Consider the following 21,023-nt stretch of genomic DNA (forward strand, 5'->3'; position numbering starts at 1 on the left):
ATATCTCCTTTAGGATCAAATCAATTGTCTTTATTCATTCCAGTGATTTAACACCTTGTAAGAATCCTAACATTGGTCTCAGTGTCTTCACTAAGTCCTCTAACCAGCTAGTGCCATGATCATAGGAAGCATAAGACCCAACCCCATTCACTGGATTATACATTTATAAGGGTCCATAAAGGTTATCTGATCCAAGCACCATCATTCCTAGATTAGGCAGCTGAGGTCCTGGTCATGATAACTGGGTTTATATAGTTGTAGGGCTTTGTTGGAAAAGGGATAAAACTTGTTCCATTTGGCCTCAGAGGCCAAAGAAGCAAATGTAGGCTTGATGTCTGGGCACATTTCTTAACCTGGGGCCCCAGGCCAACGCTGTGTGCTCAGGGGGCGGCCGAATCATAGTGGGCATTCCTTTTATGCGTAGACTACAGTAGGAAGTGGGATAAAGAGGGGCAGGTAGGCTCACAGGAGGTGAGTCACGCTGCTCTGTTAGGCAGGAGCTTAGGGCCCCTCATTTTCTTGTGGGCATGTGGGGGAATTGGAAGAGGAAAGCTCACAATGTGGGTATGAAGGCTGGAGGTGATGTAGATGGTGCTGTTTGGGACAGAACCTTCCTTCTCATACTTAGCCCTGGCCCTTTTTTCAATCAGTAGAGAAGATGTCCAGTGAAGGATTAAGAGAACGAGTGACTGTAGTCCTCTGGCCAGCTCAAAGCAGCCATTGTTGTGGCTCATGGCGCACCTGCCTCTCCTCAGGAGACGATCCTGCTGTGGACCGGTTGGGTAGATGCCCTGAAGGCCATGTGGCTCCGTCTGAACTTGGGGCCACTCCAGCACCCCCATGCAAAGTAGATTTTTAGGTCAGAAGGGCATCTGCCCCCTGGCTCTGTTATCTAGAGTTTCCTTCTTCATCCTTGTGCTCTCTAAACAATAGCAAAAGCAGCAATGGCCTTCTTGTGGGGGGTTCTCAGGTTTTGCTTTTCACATGCTCACTTTGGACCCCCATAAAGGAAATCAGACACCAGTGTCTCCTGCTCCATAGATTCCTGCCTGTCATTACCCAGTCTGGTGCTAGAGGAAAACAATTCATCTACATTTGGGGAAAAGACTGCTGTACAGCATGTTGGGCAGAACATTTAAAAAAGACCGTTGGGAAAAAATGTGATCTGTGAACAAGGCCTTGGGTAATTACATATTGCAAATCTAACGCTTCCAAGTGTTTGTGGATGGATCTGTGATCTTCTGGATTCGGGAGTGCCCTTCATAAAGCAGTTTGCCACCCAACCATGTCTGTCTTCCCAGTCAGGGTGTTGGCATCCCTCTATAGTAATGGCTCCTCGGGCCATCCAGCTGTCATTGCTCGGTCTTCACCGTGGGACTGGAACATCTGGTTTTCCTCATACAGTTCATTGATGATAGTCTTCAGATTTTCCATGGAAAAGCCGCCTGCTGTCACCTACCATGTGTGTCTCAGTTGCCGGTTGTGCTCATCTTTCATTCAGGAGTATTCAGGTCCCACTGCCTTACAGCAGCCCTGGTGAAATGTTTGTGTTGCAAAGACAGCTCTTTCCTTTCATCTTGGCGTCAGGCAGAGTGCTTTGCAAATTTCTAAAAGCAGTCCATCTTTTCTATTCCTCCTCTTTTTTGTCAAAGTGCAGCTCCTTGTCCTTCTCTGCTGTCTGTCCCAGATAGCAGTGCTACAGCATGACCTTTCTGATAGATACTGAAATATGGGAAATAGAGAAGCTGTCTCCATTTGGTCTTTTGATTTAGAAAACAGAGCGAAGAGAAAAATCTTTAAGAATCACTGAACTATTTGAATTCTGTCACTAAAAAAAAAGAGGCTAGGCATCCCATTTCAAAATTTTTAAAAAATGTCTCTGAGCCACAAGGCAAAGTAGAAATAGAAAGAATTACCCCAGGAGAGAAAGTCCAAATGCAAATTCAAAATCCAGAACTTCCAAGTCAAAGAAAAATTATTGCAAGATCCAGAAAGAATTCAGGTATGGAAGAGTCACAGAATCACACATAATTTAGCAGGGATCACTGTAAAGGGGTGGAAAACTTGAAATATGAAATTCCAGAAGGCAAAAGATATGAGTTACAGCCCAAGCAAAAGTGAGTATGACTCTGAAGAAATAAAAATGGCCTTTACTGAGAAAGATTTCCACACATTCCTGATGAAAAGACCAAAACTGTGGAGAACTTGGATCAAATATCAGAGGGAAGAGAAAGAAAAAAGAGAGCATGAGTGACCCATAAGAAGGGACTGATCCAGGAAAAACTACTTACATTTAAATATGGGGAGATGATACATGTCCCTTCTGAACCAAGTCATTAGGGTTCATAGGAATGGTTTTGATTTAATGATCTTAAAGGAAGAATGGGAAGAGAAGGGAAGATGGGGGGAGGGAAGGTGAAAAGAAGGTAAGAGAAAGTATTTCATATAGGGTGCTCAAGTCATCTAGACATAAGGAGAGGGAAGTAAAATGCTGACGACATATTCTCATCAGACCTGCTAAAAAGAAGGAAATGTATAAACATACACACACACACACACACACACACACACACACACACACACACACACACACACACACACACACACATATACAAATTTCATCCAGTAGGGGATAGGAAAAAAGTGGGTGGTGGGGAGAGGAGGATGGAGAGAGGGTTTTACGTTAAGGGAGAGATTTGTCCTAAAGCAAAACAAACTCCGAGAAAGTTCTTCAATTATTCATGGACCTTTTTGAGGTGACAAAGAATAGGAATCTGAGGACTCAGATGCGATAAATTGGGGCATGGACAAACAAATTGATGTCCTGGTTCTTCTCATTTCACTCAGCATCAGTTTATGTAAGTCTCTCCAGGCTTCTCTGAAATCATCCTGCTGGTCATTTCTTACAGAACAATAATATTCCATAACTTATTCAGCCATTCTCCATCTGATGGGCATTCATTCAGTTTCCAGTTTCTGGCCACTACAAAAAGGGCTGCCACAAACATTTGTGCACATTTGGGGGGTCTTTCTCTTTTTATGATCTCTTTGGTATATAAGTCCAGTAGAGACACTACAGGGTCAAAGGGTATGCACAGTTTGTTAACCTTTTGTCCCACCCACCTTTTGAGAAAAACAACAAAGAAATATTTAAGACCACCACGCTTCCCTTGGGCACCAATTCTCCTATTGGGAAGCGGGCTTACCTCCCAAAGGGCAAACTCAGATTTAGGGAGGAGCGAGGGGGAGTCACAGACATCACCCTCTAGATCTTCACTCTTTTTCTTTTTATAAGAGAAGTTTCCTTCTGGAGAGGAAATGTGATAAAAAGACAGAAGATATCAACAATAAGTAAGAGGTGAAAAGTAATTATAAGGGTCATTTGTTGAAAAATGTTTCCTTTTAAGGAAGCATCCTGGAAAAAGTACCTTGTCTAGGAAAACTTTTTATCTCTGCTACAGAGGCTCACCTTATGGTGATAAGGCCAAATATTTTACTTTTCTTATCTAGGCAAAGGTCCAGATTCATGACTAGAGGAAATGTCTTTGGAAAGAAGGGGGGAGAGAGGGAGGAAAAAAAAAGGAAGGAAGAAGGAATGGAGAGAAGGAAAGAAAGGGGGAGGGAATGGGAAGGTAGATGGGGCACAAACACATAGCCAGGAGGTGACATTCGGGCCCAAAGTCCTGGTATTGGATAGAGCTGGAGGCCCAGGCCCTCTGTTGCAACTGCTACATTTACAGAAGAGGCTCAAGAAACTACCTGAGATAACTTGGCAAGCAAGTGATTTGTGCTTAGATCTTCTAACTCTGGGAAGGAATAGAGCAGGGGGGAAAAGGGCGAGGAGGGAAGGTAAAATGAAGACTTATTAATTCCGGGTTCAGCTTCTCTGCCACCTTTTCTAGGACTTACTACTAGAATGAAAAAATTGGTTCCATTTGGACCTGGAATATTGCATGCTTTCTTTTCATTCAGCTTCCCTTCTGTATTTAGGGCAATTTCTGTCAAGCAACTTTGGGTGCGAATAGATGAGAAGACACAAAATTTACCACCTGGTCAGATAATCTTGAAGTGCTCAAGTATTAAAAACTGCCTCAAAAAGAATTGCAATGATAATGTCAGTATATCTTGTAGAGGATGGACAAACTTTTATGACAATCCGAATGAGTCCCTCCAGATAAGTCAACGTAGACTTTGTTGCTTGATGATCTTAAGTCCAAAGGTGAGAATAGGCAAGAATCAGAAAAACATTTAAAATATGGTTCAAGAATAAGGAAGGAGAGAGACCCAAACATCTATAGGTGTGAAACTTCTGTGCAGACCCAGTTTTGTGACTACTGTGTTCAAGAAAAGAATTGAAAGACACGGGACATGTTTAATACCAAGTGATGTCACAAATGAGCTATATTTTAATTCAGGAAATAATACATTAATATGGGAATATTAATATTGACTATTAATAATCAGCTTTCAGGATATAATGATGCCATTGACTTGTCATAGAGTAAAGATCAAAATTAACATGAAGCCAGAGAGAAGATAACAATAAAAAGATGACAGGCAATTAAAACTACTTTAGCCTGACATGTTTATTAATGTTTTTGAAATGATATTGTCATAAAGTTCAGAGACACTCATAAAATTTTTTTCTGGAAGCTTAATTAATAGAAACAATTGCCATAAAGGAACAATCAAGAAAACCTAAAACCTACCTTAGTTTACACTGGATTTATTTTTCAAGTAGAGAGATTTGGCAGCTAAGCATCCTGTCAAATTTGAATTTAATGTTATTTGTAAAAATATTGCAGAGAAATAATTTTCAGTCACGTTCAACTCTTTGAAACCTCAGGTCATTTTATCAATAGGGAAACTGAGGCAAATGGTTAGCTGACTTGTCCAGCATCACACAGGGAGGAAGTGTCTGAGGTCAGATTTGAACTTGGGTCCTCCTGACTCCAAACCTGGTGCTCTGTCTGCTGTGAAAGAAAACTAGTTTAAAAAAAGGTCAGAGCCCAGCCCCAGAAGACCCAAGTCAAGTCATTCTAACTGTGCCTAAGAGTAAGAGTGGAAGGAAGACAAAAGCCAGACAAAAGGTGGAAAAGATCTTCAAAGACCCAGAGGAGAGGTGCAGTCCAGGTAGCCCAGCAACGGGGCTCAGAGGGGGAGAATTGCTCAAGCCGGGACATGAGGTGGGATGCGAGCCATTGGAAAGTGTCATTAGCTGAGAGGCTTTTAAGCAGAAAATGCTGTTGTCATGAGGTTGGCCCCCTGATTGTATGATTTTTCTGAGGCTCACTTTGATCACCTTGGCAGAAAACTACTTTGATGAGATGCTCTTATCAGGATCAAAGACATACCTGCATGATGTCCTAGAAACCATGGCACATTACCAAAGTTCTCTTGCTTCTCCAAGACTGCGTTGAGTTTTTCTAGACTTGTTCTCAATTCTGTTCAAGAGTCATGTGATTTTAGAGCTTTTTCTGGCCCAACGCTAACTCCCGAATCAGCTTTTGTTATTCAGCCACTCTCTTAACCAGCCTTTTGACCTGTTTCAGATGGCTCGGCCTCTCAGAAGAGCAGAGTCTATTTCCATTGAGATTAAAAGATGTGCCATCGTCTCAAAAAAAAAACAAAACAAAACAAAAAAACCCAAAAAACAACAGTACTTGAAAAAGATAACACTCATTGGACTCTATGGAGCATTTTTGCTTAGAAATAAGTTATTTCCCTTGTTATTTTTTATGCAGCTTCCAGAGTCAAGGGGGGCTTCTGTGAATGAGCAAGAGGTGTTAGACATTTCTCTTCTTGATATACCATGAGGTGGGAGGCAAAATTGGTAGAAGAACTGTCTTGTAGGAGTTTTAAATACAAGTTACATGGAAAATAGATCTTGAAACCTTGGAAAGGGGAGTGTTCACTCTTCTGAGTGAACTATGGTTAGGAGAAATAACCATACAAAAGCTGAGAATAGGTCGAGAGTATTAAAAATGACATTGGGGGTTGAGAAAGGAGATAAGTTATTAGACAGAAGCCATCCTAGTACTTGCTTTGAGAAACAGAAGTTTCTATTTAGTCCCCTTCACATGGGTAAGTTTTCAGAGAACAGAATCACATCCTTTGGAGTTGAAAACACTTTATAGATGAAGAAAACTAGTGAGAGACTTGGTATATACAGTGTCACTTAAAAAAAATTCATTAACAGGAGATTCCTAATTAATCCACAGTAGCCAGGACTTAGAAGTCGTCAGCTAGGTAGCCATATCAATGAATTTTTTTTTGTTTGTTTACATGCACAAATAATTTTTCCAATTACATGTAAAAGTTTTTTTTTTTTTAATTTGTTTTTAAAACTTTGAGTGCCAGATTTTGTCCTTCCTTCCTCCTCCTCTCTTCCATTGAGAACGCACATGTAAAGCCATGCAAAAGGTTTCTATAAAAGTTGTGTTGTGAAAGAAAACAGACCCCCCCCTCAAAAAAAAAAAGACAAAGTTTAAAAAATTATGCTTCATGAATACAGATTCAAGTAATCTTTTCTTTTTCTGGGTACAGATAGCATTTTTCACCATGAAATCTTTGGAGTAGTCCTGGATCATTGTATTGCTGAGACTAGCAGAGTCATTCACAGTGGATCATCCCACAACAGTCAGTGAGATTTATAGAGCTCCTCCTGAATACATGTTGCTGTGTGGGGTGCCGGGGAGGCTAACCAAATACTTTCTTTCTGAATGAATTGCTTCTGTTAGCAGTCCAGGTGTGCTGGGCAGAGCTCCTGAGCTCTTGAAAGCGCAGGTTCCCCTTTTTGGAGTCTGCTTGCTCATCTGTAATAAATATCCACGTTGAAGTCTGATAGAAGTGGTTTTGGCCCACGGATGCCTACTACGGCAGAAGATTGGAACAGCCCTGCTTTAACATAACCTTTTATGGCAAAAGTCTTAATGCCAAACTGGCCCTGGTGACGTGGACCCCCAACGAGCAAGTGAACTTTCTTCTGTCTTCCCCACTTCAGTCGGAGGCAGTAATTTCTCATTAACTTTTTCCTTCCCTCCCGGGCTTTCTCCTTCAATTCTGACTTCATCCCACTTCCTTCAGAGAATTCCTGTGGCTTCTGGAAATGGAGGTGGGGACATTAGCCTAGGAATAATGGAGCCAGGCTGCTGAATGAAGGCGTTTTAAATGTGAACTTGGAAGAACTGACATTCTGTCCCTTCCTTATTCACACCCTCTGGATTCTCATGGCAAGCTTGTATAATAGCCATTCAGACTCAGGTAGCAGAGCCCCACAGGATGTCCCTTTGATTGCTGCCTTGAGGGTTTCTGAGGTTTCAGGACATCATGGAGCTCAAGTGCTGGGCCTGGAGTCGGGCAACCAGCGGGTGTCCGAGGTGGGGTTCGGTTCTCCCTGTCTCCAAGGTCGGCCCTCCCCCCATGGCCCCTGGCTCCTCTGTGAGGGGTGAGCATTTATCCTGATGTCTCTGAACAAAGCTTCTCTTCTTGCTCTGGTTCTTGTGGTATCTACCATCCTGCTAACAGCAGGGATGCTGTGGGGATGATGTTGGGGAGGCAACTGGCAGGAGCTGCTCATGGGGAGCCCCCCCAATGGGACTACCTGGTGGCTTGTCTTCCCTTTTCAAGGATGTATGAGCAGCTTCCTGAGGTGAGGAAGAGGCGAGAAGAGGAGCAGAGGAAGTCAGTCTACAGCACGTACCGGTACAGGGCACAGCTCTACAAAATGGTGAGTCCAGCTGCCAGACAGGGCTAGGCCCCAGGCTCCTGGAGGGCTGAAAAGGGGCCCCTGCCACAGTAGAGCAACAAGACTTCCTAGACAGCTCTACAGATGTGGGGGGCGTGGAGGGCCAGAAGTGTCTGGGAATCCCTGAAGCTGCCCTCACCACAGTATGGAAGGCGCTTGGTTCTCTCTGTTGTGGGAAGCCTCTCAGCTGGAGCCCCCCAAGTATTTGCTGAGCTGTTGGGCCTGGGATCACAACAGATGGGGGCCTTCCTACTAAGGGGCTCCCGCAGAAGCCCATGTTTCCCTGTACTGGACATGGGCGGCCGCCTCAGCCTTAGGAGAGGAAGGGGTCTGGGAGGTCGCTGAGGCTCCTGGGAACCTCCTCCTCTGGGATGGGTGAGAGCCACAGTGGGCCTTCCTGAGGAGGACTTTTATACCTGTGAGAGGAGTTCTCTGGAGGATGGGTCACAGTATGGGATGGGGGGGGGAGGAGAGGAGAAGCGGCCTCCCTGGTTCATGTTAACGAGGAGTCAGCAGGGTCATCAGCGCCGGACCTTTCCTTTGGGATTTATGGAACGATACCAGGATCTCCAGAGCTGAGGTGAGGGATTTGGAAGCAGAAGCACCCAATAATTTCTTGTTTCTTTCCACAGAAAATCACCAATCGTGTACTAGGGAGGAAAGTCCCCTGGGATTGACCAGAAAGCTGATCTTTGCCTTATGTCTTGTGGGGGTTTTGGAAACCCCTGACTTCAGGCCGGGTTCAGTGTGTGCTACAAATGTGTAATAGTTGTTTGTTTCTGTGTGTGTGTGTGTGTGTGTGTGTGTGTGTGTGTCCTTAATAAAAGGGGTTTGATGTTCACGTGCAGTTGGATCATCATGGCTTTGTAGGTCTTGGGGGAGTCACTGATGTGGATGGGAGACCTTCCTCCCATGGCACTGTTGGGAGATGGCTCCTCCCAGAAGCAGGGCCTTTTTTAATGTGTTTTTGTACTTGTAGAAAATAAAAAAATTTTAGAGCAAAGCCCATAGTCTGGGATTCTTTCTTTCCCAGATGGAAACGTTTGGGGGCCATAACTGTCTCTGGAGGCTTTGGGCAGGGGATGCTTAAGCTTTACGTTTTGTTGTGCGTGAAGGACATGTTGTTAGAGGGTATGCAGACACTCCTCAGATCTAGATCCTGTGACCTGGAAGAGGTTTCTCCTGGGTGGGGAGGAAGGTGGTACTGGGGGCCCCAGGCCGAGCTCTGCCCTGGCAGAAGGGCTGTGGGCTTCCTGTCTGCTCTGGGATGGGCAGGAGCAGCGCTCAGCAAACAGGATGAGCCATCAGCAGAAAGCCAAAGGTTGGTCAGCCAGCAGCCTCCTGAGCCCCATATCCTTGGGCCTCCCACCAGGAATCCCCTGGAGAAGTTCTTCCTGTCTGGTCAGTTGTCTCTCTGAAGACAGAGACTTCTCTGCTCCTTGCACAGGGCCGGTACCTTGTGGCCCTGCAATGGAGCCCTCCTGTGCCCATGCCTGAGACCTGCTGGGTGAGAAATGGGTAGTCCCGCATCTTGGCAGCAAGGCTGGCAGCCCTCCTTGGTATGACTGGGCTGGGGATCCTCCCCATCCTCCTCTGTGAGGGGGACTTAAATAGGGGATTTTAGGATTTGCAAAGGAGAGATGTGGGAGGTGAGTGCTCTTGCTCCTCCCCACTTCTCTTCTTCCTCTTCTCTCCTTCCTCTCCCTGCTCCTGTAGTAAGCTTCATTCTAAATTCCTTCAAACATCACTCGTTACCCCCTAATGAATGCTGGTGGACACAATTAAGCACCGACCCATCAGCACAAACAATATTTGACTTGCTCCATCTGTTTCTATGCACACCACAGTCTATGATGTCCTTTCACACTGACTCTCTCCCATCCATGGCCCTGCACCCGTTTGATTTCAGTATCAGGATTTCACATGCACACTTCATCAGTTCCTTTTCAAAGTTTGTCTCAGATCGTTCTCTGGATTCAGTTTGAAGTCCACACCCACAGAGCATCCACCGGTCCTTTATTCTAATGTGTTGAGTTCACCCTCTTTCCTGTGTAGCACCGCTGTGTCCAATGTCAAGAGGATCTGGAACGGTCCTTTCCAGCTCAGGGTCAGCTTGTCGTTCTTCCGTCCGAACCAGGACCTGATCTCCCAAGCTAGAATTTATGCACCGTGACTCCTAACGGAGGAGTCTGAGCAATAAGTCTTTTTAGTTGTTGCAGTAAAGACAGGACATAATTCCTTAAAAACAAATCCTTGGTCTCAAATATTGGATCCAAGGAAGAATTTTGAATCCCTTTTGGATATGAGTGACCATAAAATTCATAAAGTGATAATCCCACATCCCTTCGGGGTTTTGTTCTTTTTTTCCCCCTGAAGCTGGGGTTAAGTGACTTGCCCAGGGTCCCACAGCCAGAAGTGTTAAGTGTCTGAGACCAGATTTGAACTCGGGTCCTCCTGAATTCAAGGCTGGTGCTCTATCTACTGCGCCACCTAGCTGCCCCTGTTCTAATTCTTAATAAGGCAAAGGGAAGGCACTTGGTGCAGGGCAATTGTCTCAGCCAATTTAGTGAGTTGCTGTTTAATTTCCTTATCCATCCTTTCCACTTTACCTGATGAGGGCGGATGCCTTGGGGTATGTAAGTATCATGATATTTCTAGAGCTTGGGCCACAGATTGGAGGATCTTAGCCGTGAAATGGGTGCCTTGGTCCGAATCTATCTGCTCCACCATCCCATACCCCGGAATGATATGCTCAAGGAGTACTTTTACAATTGCTGAGGCAGTTGCCCGGGCAAGGGGAAAGGCCTCCACCCATAAGGTCAGATGCTCCACTACGACCAACAGGTATTTGAGACTCCCCACTAATGGCCCCTCAGTTTAAAGTCCACCTGTATGCTTTGGATACAAGGGGGCCTTCCTCCTTTTAGACTTGTCATTGGGCCGTTCTATTAGTCCTCTGACAAACGGGACACCCGCTGACCAGTTGCCTGCTAATTTGTGTACGAGCCAGTGCCACAAACTTGGCACCACATCACACAGGCCTTGGACACCCCAATGACTGCCCTGATGTAAATGTTGGCGTACATGTCTCATACCTGCTGCAGTCAGCACCTCTCTGCCATTAGGGAGGAGCCAGGGACCCTCTTTATCCTCCTAAGCGCCAAGGCTTTGGATTTCCTGCTTCTCTTCTGGGGTAAGGGAAGGGGAGGCATTGGAGGCAGAAATGCCAGAATTAGCACCATCGTCTTCTCCGGCCCGCCTCACTTCCTCATCCGCAAAGCAGGTTCCCCTCCTCTCAAATGAATCTGCTCTTCGGAGCCCCTGCACATGAATCACTGCCACGTTCTTAGAGAACATAAGATTGGTTAAAATTTCAGTGACCAATGCCCTTCCCTTCACTGTTTCCATTCTTTCCCTCAAGTAATTTACGGGATCTAATTTCTTTTTCCCTTCACTCATACAATGACTTAAATATTTTACCTCACATTTCACAAATTTCAATTTGTGTTGAGAAATTCTCAGTCCCTGTGCTCCTAAATAATTTAACAAACTGCTAGTGACTTGGACAAGGTCACTCTGTTTCCGCCCTGCCATAAGAGGATCATCCACATAATGTAAGACTTTCAACAGTAAGAAATTTATCCCAGAATGTTCACACCATTCTTACATACCCAAGTAGATGGGCCATAATTCGAATATTAGACCAATCATTTTGCTTTTTAAATAATACACAGAAAAATCCCAAACTACATATTGTCCATAACAAAAACATTTTCAAAAGGAGGAAGGCAAAAACTATTGTCCTTGGATTCCCTTTAAATAATTGGCATCATGCACATAAAAGAATCTGAAAAGTTCTTAAAAACATCAATTAAACCTTTGAAATAACCCTTTCAAACTATAGATCGAATTTATAATCATATTCCTTAAACAAGAAAACCATTATGTATCTAAAGAAACATATTCAGTCAATGTCTTGTAAGAGCAGCCTGTCCTTTTAAATCACAGTTTGCTGTTTGCAGCAGAAGCAACTTAATAAAAAGAAGGGCTGGAATACACTAATGGGGAGGGGGGGGAATTCCATGTGGCTGCCCCCCCTTCTCTTTTCTACTCCCAAATACCTTGCTTTCTCTTCCAAAAATCATGCAAACCTTTAAATGCTCCTACAAATCAGTCCTTCAGAAATCACCTGCATTCTTCTTTCCTTTTTCCTTCGACACCTTTAAGATTTAAATGATTCCCCCTGTGAGGGATAGAAAATCCTATCCAAAAATATCTACTCAGAGACCTCTCGAAGTAAAAAGAGAAAAGTTGTTTATTTAATAAATTCTCATGAGAATGAGCAATTCCACCGTGAGGAGGGAAAGAGAGAAAGCTCACAGTAGAAGGGCTAAAGAACTAGGAGAAGATACACAGTTTTTATAGGTTTTAATTACAAAGGATTACATCATGGATTGGGGAACAACATTAAGGGATAGGTGCCCCCCCCCCCCTTAATTGGATGTTATTTGTGCCAAAAACAGCAGATTCCCTGGTTCCGGGAGGAACCGTACATCAGGCAATTGTCTAAACATTGAAGACTTGGACAGCGATAAATGTCATCATTCTGGGTTAAATATATCTAAAATCTAAGTAAATTTTGGCTAATACTCAACATACTTATGCAGGTCACAGAGACCTAGAGAAGATAGAATACAGAAAAGGAATTTACCATTCCTGTAAGTTCTTCACCTTATCTCACTCCACACACCCCAAACCCACATGTCCAGAGCTGGATTTAAAGTATAACTTGTGTTAACAAATAAACTGAATCAAACCAAATAGTTTGTTTGTTTTTTTTTTTGTTGCTGTTGTTTTGTTTTTAAGTTTTCTTCTTCTGTCTGAGTGTTCTTCTGACAGCAATTAGCATCTCTCTCACCTGTTGGGGCAGAGCTTTTTATGGCCCAGCCCAGGCTAAGCTTGAATTTGATTGCTCTTTTCCTTCTCTCTAACTAGAGCAGGCTGCTTTTTTTTTTTTTTTTTTCTTTTTTTTTAAACTTACAAATTAGTGCATCAGGTTAAAAAGTTTAAAATCCCAAGCAATTCCCAAACTTTTAAATCATCGTTCTTAAAACTTAACAGAGCTTTTAAAGGAACAAAACAGACAAATCACACAGACTGCACAGCTACAGCCTTAAACATTTAACAGGAAGACTAGGGGCTTTTCCCTAGGAATCTTCCCCGGGAGAAGTTGTTTCAGCTGGAGATTCTTCCTTCCCAGAATCCAAAGGGAGCTTCTCTAAACTCCCAAGGCCGTTTGCTGCATTTCTCCTCCGGCACAGAGGAGGCCTAGAAATTCCATTCAAACTTCCTTTCTTTGGTAAGCCAGGGAAGAGTTAAGCATCAATTTTTACACTGCTTTTCTATTTTTTAAACTTTCAAATCCCTTTCAATCTCTGTTTTCATCCCCTCTCCCCCTTCTCCCAGCCGGAGAGAGAGGAAAACACTTTCTTTTTTTGCTCCAACATTTTTCCAATTTTTTTTTCTCCAAATTACCTTATCCTGATCAAGGACTAATGCGTTTCTGAGCTGCTCTGAAAGAATGACTATCTGAATGAACTCCAGTTCCCACAATTCAGCCTGATATTTCTCTGAGCCTGCAACCCTCTTATCCCTTACCAGCTTGCTAACTTTTTTTTCCCCCCTGAGGCTGGGGTTAAGTGACTTGCCCAGGGTCACACAGCCAGGAAGTGTTAAGTGTCTGAGACCAGATTTGAACTCGGGTCCTCCTGAATTCAAGGCTCGTGCTCTATCCACTGCGCCACCTGGTTGCCCCGCTTGCTAACTTTTAATGTGGAACAAAATGCAAAGCGCACAAACACACACACACAGACTCACCTTCCCCTTTTACATCCAGATGTTACACCCAAATAGTCCCAGGAGCATCCTCCCTAGCTGATGTCCTGATACAAATTCAGGGACTGCTCCTATCCCGTTTTACAACCTACAGCTGGAGGTCCCCCTCCCACAGCAGTCCCGGGAGGGCCTTAGGGTCTTTTAAATGGGTCAGCACAGAGCAAACTGGAAGAAGCTGGAGGTGCTCGAGGTTTCCCCCAGAGACCTCCTGGTGGGCGGGACTCTGCTCCCTCTTTAATGGGAGTGATCTCTGATTGGCTGTGAGTGACCTCGCAGACCCTCCTTAAGCCCACTGCGGTCACAGGTCTCTCTCTTCATCCCGGGGTAGCTGAACCGAGTGGGTGACAGCGGAGAGAGGAAAGGGGCTTGCTGGTAGACGCCTGGGGCTCTGGCAGACCTGGCCTTGCCAGTTACCAAGTCAGGCCATTAGGTGAGCAAGCGCCATAAAGACTTTAGATTTGCACAGGGCTCTTCTTGAGCTCCCACTGAAGCCAGAGACCTCTGAAGCCTCGGAGGGGGAGCCGGGTTAAAGGTGGTTACACTGCGCAGGTCAGTGGCCAGAGGTTCTCTGACGCCCGGGGAATTGGGAGAGAACGGCCGGGCATCTGCAAATGAAGTGACTGCCCGGGGGTAGGCGTCCTGGCCTTTCCAGGTGGCCCCAGCTGGGCGTGTGTCCTAGATTGTCAGAGCCTCGAAGATCAATGTTCAAAAATTAATATGGGGGGCAGCTAGTGGGGCAGTGGACAGAGCAGCAGCCCTGAAGTCAGGAGGACCCGAGTTCCAATGTGGTCTCAGTCACTTAATTCTTCCTGGCTGTGTGACCCTGGGCGAGTCACTTAACCCCAATTATCTCAGCCAAATTAAAAAAGAAAAATTAATATGGGGAAGAACCGGTGGGATCCCGCCCAGGAGGGAAGGCAGAGGCCATGTGGATCTGGGTCCCCCTCTAATGGCGCTCCAGGGCACAGCGGGGCAAGCTCCTCCTGCAGGTAGGATAAAGGGCTGGGCGGAAGAACAAAGATCACGCCCGTGATGAAGCTCGGAGATGGCTGCCCCCGGTCCAGCTCGGCAAGGGGAAAGTCTGCAGCTAATAATGATGACCGAGAGTATCAAGCAGGAAATACAGCGTTAAAGTTGTCAGAGGGAGAAGGAAAAATCCCATTACAGACAGTTAAAAAAGAGCTGAGTCACAGGGCGAGACGGGGAAAGGAGGGAAGCGAGGGTACAACGGCCAGAACACAGGAGTTCGGCCTGGTGGCTGAAGCTGAGGAGGGGAACGAACAAGCCCCGGGGAGGCCGTCGGAGATACTCTCCTGGGCGTTGTTGCTTTGCCTTGTGTTTTATTGTCTTAAGCCGCAGGGGTCCTCGGACTTTTTAAATAGGGCCAGGTCACTGTCCCTCAGACTGTGGGAGGCCGGACTAGAGTAAAAACCAAACCTCACGCTCTGTCTCCCCCGTCAGCCCATCCGCCATGACCCGGCGGGCCCATAAACGTCCTCGGCGGCTGCCTCCGACCCATGGGCTGTAGTTTGAGAACCCCTGGGACTTAAGGAGACTGCCCGGCCTTTGGGGAGAGCTTTAGTTCTTTCCTGGGCAAAGCAGAGGATGCACCTTGGGGGGATTTTCCAATTTCTGACCCTCCTCCCCCAACTCTACCTCGGGGGCCGGAGGAGGAAGGGCCATAATATCACCAGCACTGCTCATTAATCCATTCCCCCCCCCCCTGCTTTCATTTCAAAAGGTGGGAATAGGCTTTGTGGCCCAGGCAAAGGAGACCCTCGGCACCCTGAGGACGGTAATGGCTGTCGTGTTCAGAAAGTCTTTACAAACAGCGCAGTTTCTAAGCAACCTCAGGGGGTAGGACCTTGCAGTTAGAGTGGAGTTCTGTCCCGAGAGAGCTGCAAGGACAGTCTCTGGAGACCGGGACTCCCCTTTGCTCACCCTGGGGACTTTTCCCTTCCACAGGCTGGCTTGATTGCCCAACCCCCCTTCGAGTCTTTATAAAACTCTGGTTTGGGAAACCGCTACTGTCCAATCCCTAGTGTAGACGGACAGGGTGACCTGTGACCCAGGAGGAGAAGTAACATCAGCTCTGTGGCTCCGCGCTCCTGGAACACGGTTTACTGTTAGTGACTCAAACTCTGACGTTAGCTAAAGAATTCAAGGATATTATGGATGGAGGCCCTCCCAGCTGAGCGGCCTTTGCTCATCATCGGTAGGGCTGGCGGACCTTTGAGAAGGTCGGCGTTCACAGCTGTGATGGTGCGGCCAGCTGGTCTGGTCACTGGCTAAAGACCACAGCAAACGCCTTCCGGCTGGTGTAAAAGGATCCGTAGCAGCTACAGTTAGTGCTGCCCCTGGGAAACGGGGATTCAGATAGAAGACAGAAGTCTTTATTGTACAGTTGTAAGGTCCCCCATGGATCGGCGGGGAAGAGACTTCTTACAAAACGGAACAATTCAGTTTTCATCAGGCACAGGACGGGAAAAACTTACCCAAGGACATTTACAAGCTTCTCCGAGTCCTTGGAATTCCCCTGAATTTGTTTTAAAAAGGAAATTTGGGGAATGGAGAAGGTGTATTGATGTGAGAAAAGTAAATGGACACGGGGAGACAGTGGGAGCTCTTCAGCTTGGGCTTCTTTCTCCTCAATTGCCTGAGGAATGGTCTCTTAGGATTGAGAATTCTGTCCCTCTAGAGAAAGAGGCTAGGAAGGAATTTGTGTTTTCAGTGCCCAGCATCGATTCAGCTGAGCTTCCTGAAGGATTTGAACGTCAGCCTTGCCACGGGTCATAAAGAACAGGCCTGCTTTGTGTCAGAGCTGACCTTGGTCCTGTGAGAGAAGTATCTCCAAGAGTTGAGGTGGTTCCCTTTAAGAGGAAACGGTGCTCTAGACTCGCACCACCAGCTGACCAAGAAGCTCTAGAGGCTCCAGAAGAGATTGGATTGGCTTTATCTAATATGGCTGAAAAAATAACTCAAAAAAGTAAATATCCAATTTTGTTACAAAAAAGCACCCGTAGCAGTCAAGCTGCTTCTGCTTGGGAAAACAGCAAACTGATTTAAAGGGACAGGCCTACTTTTAAGTTAATTGACTGAAATTTTGTTTTTAGATACATAAAGGTTTCCTTGGTTAAAGAATATGATTATAAATGCAATCCATAATTTCATAGAGTTATTTCTAAAAGTTTAATATTTTTAAGAATCTTTAGGACTCGGGCAGCTGGGGGGCGCAGTGGACAGAGCACCAGCCCTGAATTCAGGAGGACCGAGTTCAAATCTGATCTCAGACACTCCAGCTGTGTGACCCTGGGCAAGTCACTTAACCCCAGCCTCAAGGGGGAAAAAAAAAAGAATCTTTAGGACTCTTATGTGGTATTAGGATATTCTGTATGGGGTATAATATAAGTTTAATTGTATCCTGAGGTTATGCCCATCACTTAAAGGGCCTCTGAACATAATTTGTCCTTTTGAAAATGTTTTTGTTATGGACAATATGCAATTTGGGATCTTTTTCTACCTATTGAGTATTTTAAAAGCAAACTGGTTTGTGTGTGTAATGTTCACTTATGAAGAAACTGTCTACTTAGATATGAAAGAAGTGAATTACTGAGACAAATGTCTTACCGTTATCAATATCAGGTTATAGTAAATACCTGTTTAGGATTTATCGGAAACTGGTTAATGGAATTAACCAATAACAATTGGAGGTAAACTTTCTTAGGCTTATAGTCCCCTCTGCGTCTTTATCTCTGACCCTGCAAAATTACGTATTGGAAAAGGGAATGTTTATCACTTACCTCTTTATTTCCCATAATGCATCATTAGGGGGATTCTAGATCTATCTGAAGCTTCAAAACCTGACTCCAGACAGCCGCAAGTCATGGAAGCCTTGGGTCTGCCTTCTGATGTGGGCCCCCCGCAGGGCGTCGCCTCAGGAGACCTCCCTTTGTTTCCCCAAATGAAGAATTGCTGCGCTCTAGCCCAAGAAACCTTGCTGCGTGGAAATCCCGACCCCCCTCACAGAAGCAGGCTGGGAGCAGTGGGCCTAGTGAGAAGACTCTTGTCCATCTCCCTTTTGTTTTACCCCTGAATCAAGCTTTTTGTCCTACATTGATGAACGTTTGATGCTGCGGTATTTCACGTAGTTCTGTAAGTCAAGGTGAAGCTTCCTTTAAGGACCACGAGCTTCAAACAAAACTAGTCGGGGAGGATGGCAGCAGTGCTCGGGGTCCATGGGCAGATGAAATGGGCATCCTTCCGTGGAAGAGTTGCCGAAATGCTCAGAAGTGTGACGTGAATGGCGTAGCAGAGACGAAGGAGCCTCTCCCAAACACTGCTTGAGCCTGTAGTGCCTTTCTCTGTCTTTGTCATTAGTGGAATATGGAAGTTTCCTCTTTAGACGTTCTTCTTTTCAGATCTTTCAGTTAACTCTTTCTTTAGGAATTCAATGACTATCGCATTGGATATATACCGTTATCGATTCACTAGGAGCCCGGGCTATGGGTAGAGAGCTGGCAAGCCACCGTCCCGGAGGTTCAATCTCCTCTTCCTGACTCTGCCGGTTCTTCATCCCGAGAAGTAAGCAGGGGACGTGGCTACTATACTTCTCCTGCTGCAGCCTCAGTGATCTTGTGAGTCGGGTGCTGTAGGTATTATCAACTTCCTTTGCTAGATGATGTTAAAAGGAAGATTCTTTCTTTAGGCTTTTGCTCTGCTTAAGAAAGCAAAACTCGGGACAGAATGAAAACATTAGTTTGGCAGCCAAGCGCGTCCTGTGAGGAGCTGCCCCCTCTTTAGGGAAGGAGGACGTGGAGGCTCGGGATGCTTTGGGAGAGACGGACCTGGGCCCTGGGGTGTTTGGGAGCGAGGCCGGCCTTTGCTTTCCCCTGGCATTGTTTGTGTAACGCAGAAGGGTGGAGTAGGGTCCCAGACCGTCCTGGAGGACGGGGCCCTGTTCCTGATGGCCTCCATCAGCTTAGCCTCCTTCTGCTCCTTCCTGCTCCCAGCTACGCATGTTGGGGTGAAGGGAGGAGAGTCTGAGACTGAATACTGGCAAGGGCTGCCCGATACAGCAAGATGCAGCCGCCATTTGGGGAAGAAGTCTGCTCGGTTCTCCTTCCTGTCCGGCTCTCTTGCCGAGTTTGTTGGGAGAGAGGTTCTGATGCGGACTGAGAGGCAGTCTCTCTCACTCTGGCTGAGGACCAGCCTAGAAACCGGAAGCACGTGAGTGCTGGAGCACACTGGTTGTGGGCCAGTTTTCTGCTGCCTGCCTTCTCTCTGGACTCTCGTATGCTCTCTCTGCCCAGCGGCTAAGATACAGGCAGACTCGACTGAGCGCCATGATGCTCTCGGGCGGATGCTGTCATCTCCTCGGTCTCCTTCGCGACGTCTTGGAGTTCTAGTCTCGGCCCCAAGGAGAAGCACAAGGTCCGGATGTTACGTAAAAGCGTCCCAGCAGGTGAGTGGCCCCCAGGGGAGGCCTCCTCTGCCCTTGGTCACTTCTAGAGTTTGCAGTCGGGAGGAAGAAGCGTGACTTGAATAGAAGCCTCGTCCCCCAGCTTTGAGGTGTTCGGTGCTCCCCTCCTGTGATAAGTCGCCCAATATAGGTCAAACATGTGCAAATCCTCTATCCCTATTTGTACGTTTATCATGCTGCACGATAAAAATCAGATCAAAAAGAAAAAAAAATGAGAGAAAAAAAATCAAACAAGTGACAAAAAAGGGGAAAATACTGCACTGCGACCCACACTCAGTCCCCACGATGCTCTCTGGTGCAGAGCTCTCCATCACAAACCCATTGGAACTGACCCCAATCATCTCATTGTTAAAAAGATCAAAATTGATCATCATGTGTCCTTGCTGTTGCCGTGTACAATGATCTCGTGGTTCTGCTCATTTCCCTCAGCATCCGTTCCTGTGACTCTCTCCAGGCCTCTCTGAAATCCTCCCGCTGGTCATTTCTTACAGAACAGTAATATCCCATCACATTCATGTACCACAATTTATTCAGCCGTTCTCCCGCTGACGGGCATCCACCCAGTTTCCAGCCACCACGGAGGGCTGCCACAATCATTCTTGCACATGTGGGTCCCCTTTCCCTTCTCTAAGATCTCTCTGACCTAAGGCCTAGTAGAAACACTGCTGGGTCAAAGGGTACGTGCAGTTTGAGAGTCTTTTGGGCACATGTACTGAAACTTTTAACAGCATTTAACTGTTTATAAAAATGTATGTGTTAACCCAATTTCTTGTTTCTTTTCTTCCCACAGAGAATCACCAACAGTGTACTAGGGAGGAAAGTCCCCCGGGGACTGACCAGAAAGCCGATCTTTGCCTTTTTATATCTCGTGGGGGGTTTTGGACCCCCCCTTCCGACTTTGGGCTGGGTTCAGTGCATGCTGTGAATGTGTAGTCGTTTTTTTTCTGTGTGCTCAATAAAAGGGGTTTGATGTTCATGTGCGGTTGGATCATCATGGCTTTGTAGGCCTTGGGGGAGTCACGGATGCAGGTGGGGGACCTTCCTCTCATGGGACTGCAGGGCCTTTTTTTATTGTGTTTTTGGACTTGTAGAAAATAAAAAGATTTTATAGCAAAGCCCATAGCCTGGGATTCTTTCTTTCCCAGATGGAAACGCTGGGCGGCCCTCGCAGGGAGTGTCCGGGAGCCGCTGCCGGCTTGCGAGGCTTTGGGCAGGGAATGCTTAAGCTTTGTTTTGTGATTCGGGAAGGACGTTGTGAGAGGGTATCCAGACACCCCTCAGATCTAGCTCCTGTACCGGGAGAGGCTTCTCCTGGATGGGGAGGAAGGTGGACTAGAGCCCCAGGCCGAGCTCCCCGAGCAGGAGGGCTGTGGGCCTCCTGTCTGCTCTGGGATGGGCAGGGACAGCGCTCGGCGAACAGGATGAGCCATCAGCAGAAAGCCAAAGGTCTGGCGGCCTCCTGGGCCCTGTGGCCTCGGGCCTCCCGCCAGGAATACCCTGGAGAAGTTCTCTGTCTGGGCAGCTCTTGGGAGAGTTGTCTCTTTGAGGACAGAGACTTCTCTGCGCCTTGCACAAGGCTGGTACCTTGTGGCCCTGCAATGGAGCCCTCCAGTGCCCATGCCCGGGACCTGCTGGGTGAGAAATGGGTACGTCCCTCACTTTGGCAGCAAGGCTGGCAGCCCTCGTTGTCGGTATGACTGGGCTGGGGGACCCTCCCCAACCTCCTCTGTCCCCCTTGGCCGCCTGTCCATCACCACGGGAGCACAGTCTGGGGGAGAGTGCCGGCCCAGGGGACTACTGGTGAATTGGGGGGGGGTCAAGGAGAGCCCAGACGGGGCTGGGGGGTCTCGGTGGCCGGGGCTCCTTCGGGCAGCGCCCAGTGTGGCTGCAGCAGATGGCCGC

General features: G+C 46.6%; 1 protein-coding gene and 1 long non-coding RNA gene across 10 annotated transcripts in view; both read left to right on the top strand.

Annotated features, from left to right (window-relative positions):
• ALMS1 (ALMS1 centrosome and basal body associated protein) overlaps positions 1 to 8,750 on the top strand; it is an 84,785-nt gene extending 76,035 nt beyond the window's left edge. For all 8 annotated transcript variants that reach the window (XM_074285564.1, XM_074285555.1, XM_074285556.1 and 5 more), the window contains 2 exons: positions 7,630 to 7,729; positions 8,380 to 8,750. In XM_074285564.1, the coding sequence (XP_074141665.1) occupies positions 7,630 to 7,729; positions 8,380 to 8,424 (145 nt within the window). In that variant the 3' untranslated portion in view covers positions 8,425 to 8,750. The remainder of the gene's footprint in view (positions 1 to 7,629; positions 7,730 to 8,379) is intronic.
• A 5,156-nt stretch (positions 8,751 to 13,906) lies between these two features.
• On the top strand, positions 13,907 to 20,178 carry LOC141553146 (uncharacterized). 2 transcript variants are annotated; one of them, XR_012485290.1, is made up of 4 exons: positions 13,907 to 14,072; positions 18,952 to 19,103; positions 19,551 to 19,728; positions 19,912 to 20,178. It is a non-coding gene; the product is annotated as an uncharacterized LOC141553146 (long non-coding RNA). The 2 variants fall into 2 exon arrangements; XR_012485289.1 differs by lacking the exon at positions 19,551 to 19,728.
• The last annotated feature ends 845 nt before the right edge of the window (positions 20,179 to 21,023 follow it).

This window comes from Sminthopsis crassicaudata, chromosome 2 (genome assembly GCF_048593235.1).
Source record: "Sminthopsis crassicaudata isolate SCR6 chromosome 2, ASM4859323v1, whole genome shotgun sequence".
NCBI lineage: Eukaryota > Metazoa > Chordata > Mammalia > Dasyuromorphia > Dasyuridae > Sminthopsis > Sminthopsis crassicaudata.